Here is a 15,711-nt window from a genome sequence, read left to right on the forward strand (position 1 = left end):
CAAGAAATAAAAACACTAAGATAGATAAAGAGGAGGAAAGTTCACAGCGTCATTCTGTGGAACAGTCCATTCCGCAAAGTATATTAACTGTATGGAACTAGGAAAAGTCCAAAATAGATGGATATATTTAAGCTGTTTCCTATATGCAATGAGATTCACATTTATTAATTTACTTTTCTGTGTCATACACAGAAAAAAAAAACAAAGAAAAAGAACAGGGAACAAATTTTCAAGGATGAAATTTCCACATTTATTTTCTTTCATGTGCATAGAAAATGGCAGTGAAGGGTCCTATGAAAGAGGCAGGGGATGGGCATGGTGCTGCTATGCCAGACTGGACTTTGTGCTTCACAGGTACACTATTCATTTTGGAAACAAAGGATGTTGTAGTTTGTTTTTAACTGCTAACAATTCCTTGGGTTTCCCATTTGTTTTTTAAGCTGTCAGTTTCTTCAAATCTCTTTTCAGATGACACACTGCGTTACAAGTGATGGCACTTAACCAATGTGGCATTTCCATATTTACATCAACAAAAGAAATTTACAAGACATAATAGCATACAATCTTGACAGTTAGTAATAGCAATAAAACACGAAGGGCATCCATTTTATTTATTTTTTTTCTGTACAAACTATCAGAACATAACTTATTCACATTAAAAAAATCATTTTTAATTTGATTTGACCTACACATCCCCCATCTCATTTCACCCATTTCTTAAACCTCTCATCACATCGCCCACACCTTCACCAGACTATAGAATCTACAAGTAATTAGATCTAACACCTAAATATAGCTTAGAAAGTCCTTTCTCCCGAAGGTTGCCTCACTTCCCTGAAAATTCCTCAAAAAAGAAAAAAAGAATATGCTCTTCACTCATTCCTTCCATGTCACTTTCACATTTCATCAGCAAATCAGCAAGACGGACTTCTCATCTCAATCCAAACAGAGTTAGAAAGAAAGAGTTCCTCTCCCAAGCATCAGGATGCTACACCCATGAGTCTGGGGACCCTGGGTACTGTTCTGCTCTGTAAGAAGGTCGTTTAGTGGAATAAAAGTCCACGTAATTCGTGGTTGATTTCAGTCCATACTGTGTTGAATAATCAGTAGAAGCTGGAAAGTGAACTCGGTCATCAAAATAAGGATCTTCATAGCTATGAGGAGACTGCAAATACAATCTGTATGCATCAAAGTTCTTTCTGTTGGAGTCATCTTGACTATAATACAGCTGTTGATGCTGTTGGCAAAATGAGAAAGCAAATAAATGAAGGCAATTTTTGGAAGTACATGTTTAGGGAAAATTAATGTGGGCTTCCTGCTTTATATTTTTAAAGCAATATTCAGTGTTTGTGAATTTATCGTTGAACGTTTTTCTGGTGCACACTGTATGTTCACTAGTGGACTGGAAGGATTTTAAACTGTTTACAGGTGAGCTGGCAGTTGGCTCAAGTCCTGTCCTATGACTTCTAGAAGTCAGCGACTTGGGAGAACCCCACAGAGCCCCTGCTACCTCCCTCCTCCCTAGAGGCCAAGTTCTGTGCTCTGCTCTGGAAGAGCCTGTGATTTGGGCATGCCTGTTGAAAGATGGCCTTTATTTTTGCTTTGACACGGGGGTACAATTAGCACATCAAGAACCCAGTTAAAGGTTGGATTTTGGGGCTCCGGATTGCTGTATAATTGCAGAACCATCTTTGAAAACATTTATCTCAGAGATGAAGATTGAGTCCATCCCTCAGTTTTAAAAGAAATATGTAGTCCGGTGAACAAATCACACCTTGGAAACCCTGCTGTGCTTTTAAACGAATAAACAATCTCCAGGCAGGAGAGCAGTAAAATTAGAAGAGATATGTGAGCAAATACAATTCAAAAGGAACAGACTTCCCCCAAGCCAGGGCTGATACTAACTTCATCTGTAAGGAAGCAAAGTGAAACACAGGTGGGCACCCACAGCCTGACCTCATTTCCTTTTGTGCTGTCTATCTCTGACTTCACATTGATTTCTTCACATGTTTGGAGAAAAACTGTAATGGTCCTAATGTCTGTCTTTCCTTCTGATTATGCCCAAATTCTACCCCTGCCCTGCCTGTAGCAAGATGTTACAAATTTACCACATAGGGATCAACACCATATTCTGGAACTAAAGGCATTCTAATATTATAAGGATTTCAGAGCTAAATTTGCTTTTTAACTTAGAGTGATGATTCTGAGGATATTTCTCCTGACGAAAAAACTATAGCAGAGATTATGAGTAACTTGAGAGGTTCTTCTTCCATCTACAGGGAAAAGATATGGAAGGAGGTCTGAGAGCATCCTTATCTGCAGGGCAGGTTACAGGCTTGTTTGGGAACCCCCCAACTGCTGTGTTAATGGAAGGTAAGAGGAGAGATCAGATGACCCATGTGGACATGGCATCAGACAGGACCAAAATGAATTTTAGGCCCCCATGAAAGCAGAGATTAAATGTTACAGTCACTAGTCCCCTTTCTGCTGGGGACTGGGGTCTACCCCTGTAGGGCTGAGTCCATTGTGACCTCTGAGCCTAAGACTCAAGTGTCTTCAAACCATGGAGGCCTGAATCGGAGGGAGCCATGAAGATGGAGAAAGAGACGGAGGTACAAAAAAGAGAACAATGAGGTGAGAGGATGAAGTGTGCTTACTGATCTTTCCCCACCCAGAGAACAGAAGAGATTTTAGAGACCTAAAAAAAAAAAAAAAAAAAGTGGGAAGAGGAAACTGTTGGGTCAAGAACAGGAGTTAAAGACTTCTCAGCTGGTTGCCATCAGTGGCATGGGGTTACCAATTCAGATATGCAAGGACAAGAGGCTACTGGAGAAGTGATTTGCTTAAACCACGGATGAGCTTCCAAGGAACAGAGATCCCCTGGGACAGCTCCCCGGCCCCGCCGTGTGGGCCCAGCTCAGGTAAGTCAACCGGCGCGGACCCCTTACTGTGTTGATCCCTGCTAATCGGCCTTCTGTAAAAATGGTATTGCAAATTCACCTGTAGCCGTCTATTTTGTTCTCTTGCTGGTGAGGAATAGGAACTGATGTAAATTGGTGAAGGTTTGCTGGAGCCTGTAAGAAAATATTTTATGAAATTAAAACTAGTGCTCATTATCCAGTCCATTAGGTCATATGGACTCCCAGGGCTAGGGCTGGTGGTGTGCCCGACAGGCCCTGCCTTCCCGGCATGGCATAGCCCCAGACGGTTAGCAGCCTGGGTGCCCCGGATCAAGCCTGCGTGTCTCACCAAAGAGCAATGCCAATGCACAGATCCAAAAAGGATTCCTTCTCAAACTCTGGTCACTATGGGGAGCTCTTCCCACCTGTGTAGATGTCCGCTGGCTGGCTTTCTGAACAGCAGACATGCTCCCGGAGCCCGGAAACATGGCTTTTCCAGGACTCTTGAGCTTTGCCCCCACCCTCAGATGGGGGAGGGGAAACAAAGCGGAACAAGCTCCATGCTCTCAGAACAGCCTTGATTCAAAATCCCAGGTCCTGCAAGGAGCAGGCACAGCCTGTGTTCTAAAAGGCCGGCCACCTGAAGGCACAGTCTTGTGTCTGCCATATTTGAGTATGTCTTAAAAAGAACCTGGTAACCAGATAGCTGTCTTCAAGAGGCCACAGCAGACTCTGATGATGTCACTGGTTACCCTTCTAGTATTGTTAAGGCTAGCAAAGATTTTTATTTTAATGAGGAAAATGAAACATATTTGAGGCAAATTAGTTTATTGAAGCAAGCAAAGAAGATACAGAAGGGCGCGCATGCTAAGGAGGCGATCTTTAAAATAAAGCAGGCTGCTGCAAACCTGAAGCAACAATGCACTTCAGTTGGTATGTGCATTTCCTTTGCAAAGAGCGTGGTGTTTGAAATGTAGCATCTGCAATTTTCTGAGCTATTAATTGCCATAGTAACAACAGTCGATTAGTAAATAGTCCTGTGGAATCACAATTTTAAAGACAACAGCACAACTGAGACTGCTCCCCCAGCAGTTGTTAAATTGCCACCAGCTTTTATTTCTTTTTAATAAATAGTTTTTTTTGAGAAAGGAGCGTCCCCCTCCTTTTTGAAACCTCCAGAGGAGTTTCAATTTGCAAGATAGCCGAGAATGGAGATAATATGAAGTCATGGTAACCCTTCAGGTTGGCATTCTTTAAATAAATTATATGCACGGCTTTCTGAATAGGACATAAAAATAATACTGTGCAACATCACTTTTGTTATTCTTAAAAAATAAATAATCACTCTGAGGAGAATCACATTATATATTTTGTTATTCATTCAAACTTTTCCACGAAAATGCAAATGGAATTGACCCCCATCCGCAGGTTTGAATGTATGAGTCGGTCCAGGAGATCGGCCCTGCCGACTGTCACAGAGCCCAGGTTTCTGGAACACACAGGGGAGTGGGGAGGGGGCAGGACACAGGGCCTGCGCTGCACGGGAGCCGGAAATGCGTTCTCACTCGGATACAGTGCTCTTTTTATTTGCGGTCAGCAGACCACTGCCTCTGCTTGTTTTACTTAAAACAAGTGGGAAAGGCAACAGCCCCCGAAGCAGGAAGGAGATGGAGACAGTGGAGCATGGTTTGCTGCTGGGGGACCATCTCAAGGCAGGCAGAGGTTACCTCCCAGGCTGCCGTTCAAGCGCCTGGGGACACGCGGCTTTTCGAGATACTCTATCACACACCCGACTGGCATCTTACCAGGGTACAGGCCTCTGTGTGTGGCATCCCCTTGGCTACTGTAATACTGCATAGGTGGCTGGGTCCTATCGTATTCAGAGCGAGGGTCTCTGACTCCTAACAGTGCTGGTGAGGACGAGGTGCTGCCGACTGAAGGGACAGGTGAGAGGAGGAGGGAGAGAGGAGAAGAAAGAGAGATCAGACTGTCAGTGTCTCTAGGAAGTCCTTTCTGGAAGAACAAAGGTCAATAATTAGATGCGGCCAGCACTAAAGTCAGCTCTTAGAGGTGCTGAGAACTGGAGGGCAGCCAACTCCAGGTCCCTGGATGGTGGCCTGCAGACTGGCCACTGTGATGATCAGTGCTGTCAACCCCGGAGATCGCTGGGAGCCCAGCGTGGTACAGGGGTTGTGCAGTTTCCCCATTGAGATGGTGGGTCTCAATGACCTGCTTAGGCCTTTGAAACTAATGCAAAAGTTGCGTTTGCTGTTTTATGATCTCAGTTCAGTCGCTTGTGACACACCCATCTATTATCCTTAATGTATAGCTCTTCAGTAAATAGATGTTTTATGGCATGTTTTGATTTCTGATGATTTCCAAAAATATCTGCATCTCTAAATGTGTTTGAATAAGAGTGCCCAGCCCATGAAATTTATAATTCCTTTTATGGTGATCAGCTGTCAGGAAAATTTTAAGCTCAGTAAGCCCTGCTCATCAAGAAGCTCAGGATGCTGAGAAGCCCAGCTTCACAAAGGTCCAGCTTTTTTATCCAGCTGGAGCCAAACGTTTCATAACAACATATCTACCCTTGGGTATCCTGTGGGACATTTTTGCACTGAAGGAAAACACTTCACATCTTCTTTTTCTCATTAAGGAATCATCTTGCTTGTACTGAAGTGTCTTACAATTAAGAATGGTCACTTATTCACTGGATCCACAAGAGAGCAGCAGCCCCCAGACCTGCCACTGGTGGTTTTGCACGCATTGATGCTTTCAGAAGAAGACTGATGGCAAAATATCTTCCCTAGAAAATATTCTGAGCATGGGCCATGTCTATGTGCTTCTCATCCTACTTTCTAGAAGGTAGGTAGACATCCTCACCTGCCTCCCACTATTATCAATGTCAGCAAGATATGAGATGTGCCCATAAACAGATATCACACTAATCCCGAGGGACGGATGATAAGCCCTCAGAATAACTCGAGAAACAAGTGTGAATTATATCCTACCTTCAAATGGAACCCAGAGAGGGACCTCGGAACTTGGATGGGGCTCGTCAGCACTGTCCAGTGTGGGTATCTGAGTCCTCAAAACGAGTTCGTTGCTTACTATGTTCTAATTTGTCTGAAATTACTCTTTTGCCTGTACACATGCCTTTCGTTAAGCAGCCCGCTCTCCCACTGGCCCTGGCACCACTCTTTCCAAGTTCCCTAAAGAATCCTGAGCATTTCCATAAAGCAGGATGGCCTCAGGCTATACCTGGGAGCCCGGCAAGAATGTGTCAAAACCCAAGCAGAGGTCTTTTTGAAGGAAAACAACTCATAATTTAAAAACTAAGATATAAATATATATCACGCAGTAGGTGGAGATAATTTTTAAAAATTCCTGGTATAAGTGAAGACATCTAATTACGCGACAAGAACCCCCAGTTGTATATTAGTCTTTTTGGCCACATTTGTCCACAAGAGAAATAAGACTGCCAGCAGAAACACAATTGAATACAACAGATAATATTTATATGTCAGAAGGAGAGATTTAAAGCCAAATAAAAGATGTTTATTACTTTTCCTGTTTCATTTAGCTAAGAATTAAATTTACAGGGCTGAATCAACTTGGTGGTAATATTCTGTTCTTACATGTTAAAAAAAAAATTATGTTGAGTCTCAAAACATTCTTTCTACCAAATTAAACACCACTAATAAGTAGGTAGCATGGTTGCCAAGACTCCCAACTTACAAATCATAGGGAATCCCTGTAAAGCCACCTACAAGGCCTGCCCATGAGCTCTGAATGCTGGGGTCTGGGTGCAGCCAGCAAACAGAGGTTTAACTGGTGAGAAGTAAGATGCAGGGGGAGATCATGGCTCTCCCAGGGTCTAAAGGACTCTAATAGTTTTCATCAAGAAAACTAAAAAAATCACTTTGGAAGAGATTTCAGACTTATGGCCAGCAGGCAGACAAGGGCAACCATTTTCAGGCACAAGCTAGTGGTTCTCAAAGTGTGTTCCTCCACTCTCCTATATCCGCGTCACCAGGTCGGCTTATGAAGTGCAGGTTCCCAGGCCCCTTGGCAAACCTAGTGAAGCAGAAGCTTGGGTAACAGATGCTATGGAGGAGGCTGGGCCACTTTTGTACCCTAGTTGGTGTAAACTTGCATAAACCTTTCAAACGGAAGGAGGAGAGTGGGCCTGCTGTTTACAGTAACATGTAATTCCTGAAGAAGGCTTTCAGTTTGAAGAGCAAACTCTCCTTCCCTCAGTGTTTGGAAGTGACAGGCTTAATCAATTAGTGTGCATGCTCAGTCTCCTCTGGACAGGAAATGACATTCTGTCACACGCTCTCACCTAGGAGGGGCGTTTACCCACTGACCTGACTGAATGACGGGTGACATCTGTTGGTTGGTGGTAGACAAGGAAGGATGCGATTTGAACCGGTCTCGCTCTAACGTTGACACAGGTGTAATAAAATGGTTCTGATTCCACCCATCCTGTGGAGTTAAAAGAGAAAAGGAAATCTCTCAAAATGAAAAATGACATTTCATGATAATAAATGATTACAACTGTGTGCTCTGATGAATGCTAATTATATTAGAGCTATTCTCGTAAGTTACCTTTTTATAAATGCTCCGGAGGTCCCGATATTGCCATAATGTATTCAAGACCTGGGCTGCTGCCTTCACCACTTTCAGAGATGATCTAGGGAAAGAGCGGGCGTGTTAATGAACGTGGGCAGCACCACCCCAGGCTCCACTTGAGAGACTTTGGCAGCAAAGCGGTGGCCATGAGGCCACCTCTCCAAGGACCAGGGCGGGGAGGAGGCTGCTGCTAGCAACCACCAAGGTGTGAGGAGCCCCTGGGAGTCTGTCAAGCTCAGGGCTGGCCAGATGTGGCAGGGACCAAATACAGGCTCCCAGCCATTCGGCTGTGTGGTCACAAGCTGTGGTTGGAATGAGCCCATGACTGCTGACCGTGACCACACATCCCAAGGGTCTGAGGGCCCTGCCAAGTTGGCTGAAATACCCGCTGAACCATTATGGGGCCTTCTTATAACTTTCCTATCATGTATGCTGCTAAGTTGCTTCAGTCGTGTCCGACTCTGTGCGACCCCAGAGACGGCAGTCCATCAGACTTCCCTGCCCCTGGGATTCTCCAGGCAAGAACACTGGAGTGGGTTGCCATTTCCTTCTCCATGTATACCTTGTATTTCCTATCGTGTATACCTCTTTGTAAACACGTGTGTCTGTGTGCTCTCATATTTGCTTTGGAAAATAAGGTCAGTTACTGCCTCCCCTCTCTGAAGACTGTTGAATGTCGGTGCTGTATTCGAGCGCCGCTGACCTCAAGTCCAGGCAGTTCAGCTCAGGAGCTGGTCCTCTCAGTCAGTGGCCTCACCATGAAGAGAAGTGGGAATGTGGCCTCCTGCCTCAGCAAAGGCCTTCAGAGCACCTCATGAGGGTGGTTCAGGGGCCCTGAAGAGAACTGAACACCTCTGTCCTCAGACTTCATTTTGATATTGAAGACTTGATCTGCTGTCCTCTTCCATTCCTTATCTTCCCAAATAAACCCTCAGGACATGGGGGAAGAAGAGAGGAGAGCAGGTTGGTGGCACCTCCTCCACCCAGTCCATCACAGCAGAACTGGGCGGTGATGATTCTGAGGCTTCAGCAGGGGGGTGGCACGTAGGCAAGTGGAGGAGCCTCACAATCTCAGTTCCCAGAGGTGAGTCAAGGGAAAATCTGGGTCAGACCCAACCACTCTAAGACTTTTTAAATTTAAAATTTCCAAAACAGACAACAGAGCAAGGAATACCCTAAAGAAGAGAATGCACAGGAAATTTCAGACGCCTGGGATGGTCCTGCAAGGTGTCCACAGCTCACAGCCACCCACTCTCAGCCGGGGTCTCACACTGCTGTTGCTGCTGCTATTGTTTTCCATCTTTGAATGCTGGGCAGCTGGGATCAGGTCGGGAAAGGCAGACCTCAGACCTGGCTCCAAGGACTACTCCACAAACCTGACAGCAGGGGCGTGCTAGGTGCACACCGGGACACCAACAGCTAGACCACAAATCTTTAGACAGGTTCTCTGGGCAGAAACCTGACTCCTGAGAAAGCAAGAAGTTTCTCTGCCCTCCCTTTGCAGCACCATTCCGGATGCAATTACGTAGTCTCATCTCTAATTTCTCTCATCCCATCTTCTCCTCAATATTGTTCAACTGGGCACATCTCAATCCTAGTCCTACCTGGCTGAGCAGCACATGTGATATGCGCTCACCTTCAAAACGCTTTCTGCATGTGGCTTGCAAGGCACCAGGTGTGGCTGGGTCTCTTCTGAATGGTCTGGCTGCCCTTTCTCGGGCTCACTGCCGGCTCCTCTTATCTCCTTGACCTCAAACCATGAGGGACACCAGAGCCCTCAGGCCTCTTCTCTTTTCTATCTACATCTCTTGTTGATCTCATCCCATTTCTCTTCTTTAAATACGCCATCCACATCCTATGACTCTCAAATTGATCCGCGGCCTGGACTCCATCTTGAACTTGACTCGAGTACATTCCACTCCTGACCAGACCTTCACGTGGACATCTAATAGCCATCTCAAGTGTATCACATCCCAAACTCTGGTCCTCCCTGAAGACCTGCTGCTCCTGCCAGCCACCCCATGTCGGTAAGTGGCAATTCCATCCCATGGTCTCTTCGGTCAAAGACCTCAGAGTCATCCTTGACACTTTCCTTCTTTCCTGCTGCTCATCTAATCCTTCAGTAAATCCTTCACTGATTCTACTTTCCAACATGTCAGGATCAACCACTTCTTCTCCACCTCAAGTCCTGTCACCGTTAGTCTCATTAGGAGTCAGGGGAGAAGAGTTTGTGGAGTTACTCTGATTACTTTCAGGGACATCGGATTATGTCTCTCCTCTGCTGTACACTCTCCAATAGCTCCCAGTTTTGCTCCGAGTAAAGTCAAGAGTCCTCTGACACTGACCCACAGGCTCCTGTACTTCTGGTTAATGTCCCTCCCCCTCTTCCCTGCTGACTTGCTCCGTTGTAGCCCCTCTGGCTTCCCGCCCTTCATCACACACACGGGTGCTCTTCCATCTCTCGGCACTTCCACTTGTTCCCTTTGCCCCCAGATGCTCTTCCCTCCCTCCTCCAGGTCTGTGCTCAAGAAGCACCATCTCCTCGAGGTCTTCCCGACTGTCTAAAATTGTAACACCGCCTCCTCACCCTGGCGAGCCCTATAACTATCCCTGATTTTATTACTTGCCACACACTCAGTACCATCCACAGGCTAAGTGCGCTGCTCACTCCGCTGGAACCTCATCTGCTCTGCCCAGGGAACGTAAGCTGCCTGTGGGTAGGTGTGACCTGCACACCGCTGTAGCACATGGCAGGCAGGCAGGAGACAGATGCTTGGTGAGTGAATTGAAAGGAAAGTAAGTTTATGTTCAGAAGAAAACTTGATTTGATCTAGGACTTTCTGAATCTCTTGTTTTGAAAAAAAAATTAGACTTTCTTTTTTTTAATATACAAAGATTTTGGCACTCTTTCAGCATTTCTGTAGTCTGCTCTTATGCCTTTCACAAATAAAGGCTATCTCACAAAATTTTAAGAGCACGAAATGTGATTTTGCTTACTCTTATGGAAGAGGGGAGAGAAGGGGAGTTAGTGGAACAGGACCTTAGCTTTTTCTGTAATGTTTCATTTCCTTTGAAATAAAAAGGAGTGTGTGTGCACTTATTACTAATGAGATAAAAAAGATACATACATAAGAAAAAAAGGACTAAAAGGAAATACGGATAATGTTGATAGCTGTGGTTTCTGTGGAGTGAGACTATGCTTTGCTACATTATTCTTATATTTTATCAACAGAAATTATTTCAAAAGTATATACAATGTGACTTCTAGCACTGATGCTCAGCCAACTAATAAATGTTCACTAATTGGGGGCCAGGCTTTGTTCTAGACACTGAGGATGCAGCAGTGAATAAAAACACAAAGCGCCTGCTATTGGTGCGGTAGATGCCAGAGGGGCCGTGGATAAACCAGGGAAGCCACTGCCCTACGGGAGGTGATCTGGGGGACAGGGCATTTTACAACTGAAGTGGAGGTGCTATCCTGCGTGTCCTACACGTCCCACTTCCTTGAAGGATTCTCTGATCTGGTATTAAGGCAAATTCATAGTCACCACTATGGCTCTGTGACAAGAAACCTATTTTTGCCACCAATCCTTCTGCTGCTTCATCACTTGGGTGTCACCCAGAAGCGACATATGATCCAAGCCCAGGGCTCATCCTGAGGCCACATGTAGGCTCTGCTGCACGTGGTGATTTTAGTACTTTGTGGGAGCAAATGAACCCAGAACTGAGGATTTAGGAAGAAGTTCTTGCAGAATAGAGCCTGGAGCAGAGCCAAATGCCCGAGGGAGATGGGTCTTTAGGTTTTCCTCCCCATGACACGTCTGATTCTTCCAGGAGGCAGAATGACCACATGCGGCTTTAGGGACAGGACAATAGTAGGGCTAAGGGATGCTCCAAGAAAATAAAGAGCAGAAAAGGGGCCACATGACCACAAATACTTCTCCTAGCAAACTAGGTTTTAACTGCTTAGCTTACTGGCATGTAAGAAGTGCAGAAATAAATCCCTCCCAACAGGAAATGTATCCTTGACCAAAGCACTTGTCACAGGGCCAACCCAAGAATGAGGGCCTGGGGCTGGCATCCCCTTGCAGCAGACTTGCCTGTCTCCTCTGCCCTTGGTGATGTTCACCAGCTTCTCTATGCCTCCCGAATCAGCCAGGGCCTTGGCGTTCTCCATATTCTTGCTGGTGACCTCGTGCAGGGCGCAGCAGATGGCCGCCACGGTCTCATCCGACAGCACGCTGGGGCTGGCGCCACCTGGGAGCCGGTTGACCAGGTCTCGCATGGCGTATTTCCCTGCCCAGGACAAAAGAGCTCATTCCGATTCTGGAAGGGACCTGGTTTTTGTTATTATTGTTATTGAAAAATTGTGATTGCATGGTCTCTTTAAGATAAAACCTCAAAAGAGACAATAACAGGAAAGAAAAAAATCCACAGTGAAAAAGGAAATGACAAACATTTTAACTGTAAGGGGCAGGTTAACATCACAGCCAGGCCACTTGGGGAAATGATTTGATTTATAAAACTTTACTGAAAATTGCTAAAAGAAAATGTAAATCAGGGTATAAAACTGGTGTACTAATCACACTGCTTTAGTTTCCACTACTTTCATGAACAGTGAGAATAAAGGAATTATGATAGTAAATATTGTTCTCCATTCAATTCCTATGTATCACAATTACAACTTCCTCTTAAAGCTTTTAAAAACTTTTTTTTGAATAGGTTTTAAGTTGGTCAAATAAGGCTGCCAAAAATACTTTTCATGACATCTTTCTAGATCTTAACATGTGAAATGGGTAGTTACATATTTTCATCAAGTTGAGGGTTTCTATCGGTCTGGCATCTGACATCAGTAACAACGTGTTTGTTTCTTTTAAAGAAGACACAAATACAATTCTGGTATGAATGAGTATGCTGTATGTCTCAGGAGTGATGTAATAATAAAGTTCCCAACAGGACAAGGCAGGGGAGCCCCCTCGCTCCTGAAGCATTTCCCTACAGGCCCTCAATTTCCCTTACTCTTTTCCAAAATGCAATTATCTCGAGCTTTTCCCATCTCACTTACTGACTGACAAACTGGAAATTAACTAAAGCACAAGTAAATATTTTCTTAGTTTTTTCCCCCATGCTAATAATTGAGTGGATGCTAAATGGGGTTTTTATTGAAGACCTATTTATATACAGTGGTAAGCAGGAGAAGATAGCGCCTGAATACAAGCTCCATGATTTACAGCATGTCAAGGGAAGACTTGAGCTTTACTCATAGAGAATACTGTTACCAAGAGTGGAAAAACAGTGATGACATCTTAAGCCAGAAGATAAATATGGGTTTTAGGAAAAGATGATAAGTTAGCACTTGTGATTGTGAATACTTGTGAACGACCAGCAGGTCCGCAACATGTAATCTGTCATTTTGCTAAGGCATAGTTTTAAACTGCACTCTGGAAGTTTGGGAGAAGGCTGCTCACTCCATCTGTGAGCGACCCTAGCAGTTCTCTCAGAGCTTGCGGCCCAGACAGCTGGCTTGGTCAGACTCAGGTGAATATGCAGGAACTTTTGTGAACTCACAAAACTGTGTTTCCTTGTGAAGAAACATCTCTGGAGACAGAGTCCACTGCTAGTGCTGGACGTGAGGAGAGTGAAGGGAGTGGTTCTTAGGAACAGAAATGCTGGGTAAATCAGAGTCAGATCCGGGAGGCGCTCAGACTGCCTAGGAAGGAAGGGATCTTCATGGGGAAACAAGAAAAAGCGACTCCTGAGTAAATAACGCGGGTAAAATAAAGCTCATCAGTGGAGGGAGAATATGCTCACTGAAGTTTAAAAGCGGGTGAGGAACTCTCAAAAACACAGGGAGGCACTGAGAGAAGGCGAGGCCCCGGAATGCACACTGGTTCTCCCCACAGGTCTTGGCTCTCATGGAATTGGCCAGCACCCTCTGCTCTCCCACTCTCTCCTCCATGTGTGGAATGATAGGCTGCAAGGCATCTGTGGCCAACCCTTTAATTTTTAGCAGTAAGAACTCCCAAACTATAAATTCAAATAATATAGATGTAACAGAAATAACTTAAAAAATCTCTCTTTAGGGACCTAGAGGATTTCTCTCAAGGAAATGTGGAAACTTCAAGAGCTATAAACACATCTACTGGAATCAGGCATGAGTTGGAGTATGAACAGGCTGTGGAAGAAGCTCCTTTCCTCTCTGTGAGGTACAGTTTGGCTCCATGGAGGAATGGTGTTTTAAGAACAGGATAATCCAGGCAATGACTTAAAACAGCACTGCTGTCAGGCACTGTGTGAGGGGCCATAGAGAATTCTGTCACTCTGTAAGGTAAACCTTCTGGCCCCTATTCCTTTCCTCTCTCCCCATCTCTCATGGGCATTTTAATGAGTTCAACATACATTCACTAATCCACATAAGGTCTTGTCTAATTTCTCCTCCTCCTCCCCTGACCCGTCACCAGCTATGGGTCTGGTGTGGAACTTGCATTTTCACAGCAAATCCATTGTGAGGAGAGCTGGCATGGGCAGCTTCCTTTCAGAGATGGAAACCAAGGAAGGGTTTTCAATTGAGATGAAGGAATGGAGCCTGGTGGGCTCAATGCAGGACACCCCAGGTTACATAGCCAGTGAGCAGTGGATCCAGGGTTTAACCTGAGGCCCGCTGATCTTTTCTGTATGCCACACTCTGCTTGGGATGGTGGCCATCCCAAGGAGGCAAACAAGGTAAGCTGCCAAGAGTGCAGAACTTTGAAGAGGAGCTCATTCTCAAGTTCATGCAAGTGCTAGCCACATTTAAGGGTGAATGCCTCCTATAATTTTGTACCTTATATGCCTCATTTGCCTTTCCCTCATCCTGACCCTGCCCTGGGGTCAGGCCTTGGGGCACTGGCTCTGTTTTGGTGTGAGCACTTACACAGATCTGAGAAGGAAAAGCTATAAAACATTCATGTGATTTCTTTGTAAAATTTAGAACATGGTAGTATTGGTGAATTAGCAGATATAAGTCTCAAAAATCAGAAAAGTGAGAATCAAACCTTTTTTTTTGTGGTTTAAGAAATGAATCTCTTGGGAAACAGTCACGCCAAATCTACCAAGTAGCTCTGTATGTATGACTGAAACTGCTAGCTTTTCTGAACACGTACCTTCCAGATCAATGTTTAATTAATAAGCCTACCTCTCGCTGAAATGGAGTGGTCAGGAAGGACAGACACAAAGGTACCAAATACACCAAGAAACCAGGGACTAGGACTCAGTTGCTAATCATTTTAAATGTCATATTTTTATAAATCAAAAGAAGAGCTTTATAAATGCTGTCATTTCTCTTTAGAGTTCATCAGGTCACCAGAACATACCTATGAGCTCCTTGTTGCGAACATCTAGGGCCATATTCCTCAAGGCAGTCGCCACAGAAGAAACAACTCTGTCGTTATCCATTCTCAGAAGCTCTACTAGGATGGGGAGCCCTTTTTCTTTGCGGACGGCTGCTCGGATATATGCTGCGAACTAGGAAACAAAACAAGATAATAAGCAATTATAAAACAGAGTGCAGCTCTCAGGTATTACTGTCACCTAAGAAAAATGTTTTCAAAAGATGAACTAATAGATTAAATGTTTTCTTTCCAACTGGAGATTAAATCTGTGATGCCAGTCAAGAGAAAACCAGTTTGGGAAAAAGATAAGCTAGGATGACTGATTTAAAAAGAAATCCCAAAGCCTGAAAACCTCAAACCACCATCTGGCAGATATTTTTGTGCAGAAAAGAGAAGGCAGTGATTACTTTCTACTTCAGCTACATAAACATGATTAAGGACGGATGGCGTGTCTTCTCTGCAGTTGGCCCCATGCCAGGTCCAGAGGCTATAAATAGCGTGGCAGAGCTGGTAACTGATCAGTGCACATTAAAGGAGAACCTGTCTCTATCCGGTCGTCTTTTCCCTGTATTCTCTGCAACAATATTTACAGTTTAGTAACCCTTCAAAGAAATTGCTTGGGAAAAAAATCCCTTGCCTTGGAAGAAAAGGAACTCTCCAGGAACACTGAGCATCATAATTCATATACATTGGTGAAAAAGTAAGTATATCTGTGCGCAAAATGCTTTATCATTCAAGATTAGTTAGCTGCTGCTGCTGATTTTTTAAAATCCACAGTCAAAAACTTCTTTCGTGATTAAGAGGCA

General features: G+C 44.6%; 1 protein-coding gene and 1 long non-coding RNA gene across 21 annotated transcripts in view; one reads left to right on the forward strand and one right to left on the reverse strand.

Annotated features, from left to right (window-relative positions):
- Window positions 1-226: 226 nt before the first annotated feature.
- The window catches only part of PKP4 (plakophilin 4), a 259,383-nt gene continuing 243,898 nt past the window's right edge, over window positions 227-15,711 (reverse strand). For 16 of the 20 annotated variants that reach the window (XM_061437200.1, XM_061437140.1, XM_061437181.1 and 13 more), the window contains 7 exons: window positions 14,888-15,038; window positions 11,636-11,831; window positions 7,512-7,596; window positions 7,271-7,388; window positions 4,706-4,834; window positions 3,001-3,074; window positions 227-1,237 (listed from right to left, as the gene is read on the reverse strand). In XM_061437200.1, coding sequence (XP_061293184.1) covers window positions 989-1,237; window positions 3,001-3,074; window positions 4,706-4,834; window positions 7,271-7,388; window positions 7,512-7,596; window positions 11,636-11,831; window positions 14,888-15,038 — 1,002 coding nt within the window. In that variant the 3' untranslated portion in view covers window positions 227-988. The remainder of the gene's footprint in view (window positions 1,238-3,000; window positions 3,075-4,705; window positions 4,835-7,270; window positions 7,389-7,511; window positions 7,597-11,635; window positions 11,832-14,887; window positions 15,039-15,711) is intronic. The other 4 variants (XM_061437243.1, XM_061437235.1, XM_061437252.1 and 1 more) reach the window with 3 other exon arrangements.
- LOC133259653 (uncharacterized) lies at window positions 2,585-14,951 on the forward strand. The gene is made up of 4 exons (XR_009740473.1): window positions 2,585-2,921; window positions 5,557-5,765; window positions 13,619-13,741; window positions 14,863-14,951. It is a non-coding gene; the product is annotated as an uncharacterized LOC133259653 (long non-coding RNA).

Source organism: Bos javanicus, chromosome 2 (assembly GCF_032452875.1).
Source record: "Bos javanicus breed banteng chromosome 2, ARS-OSU_banteng_1.0, whole genome shotgun sequence".
Taxonomy (NCBI): Eukaryota; Metazoa; Chordata; class Mammalia; order Artiodactyla; family Bovidae; genus Bos; species Bos javanicus.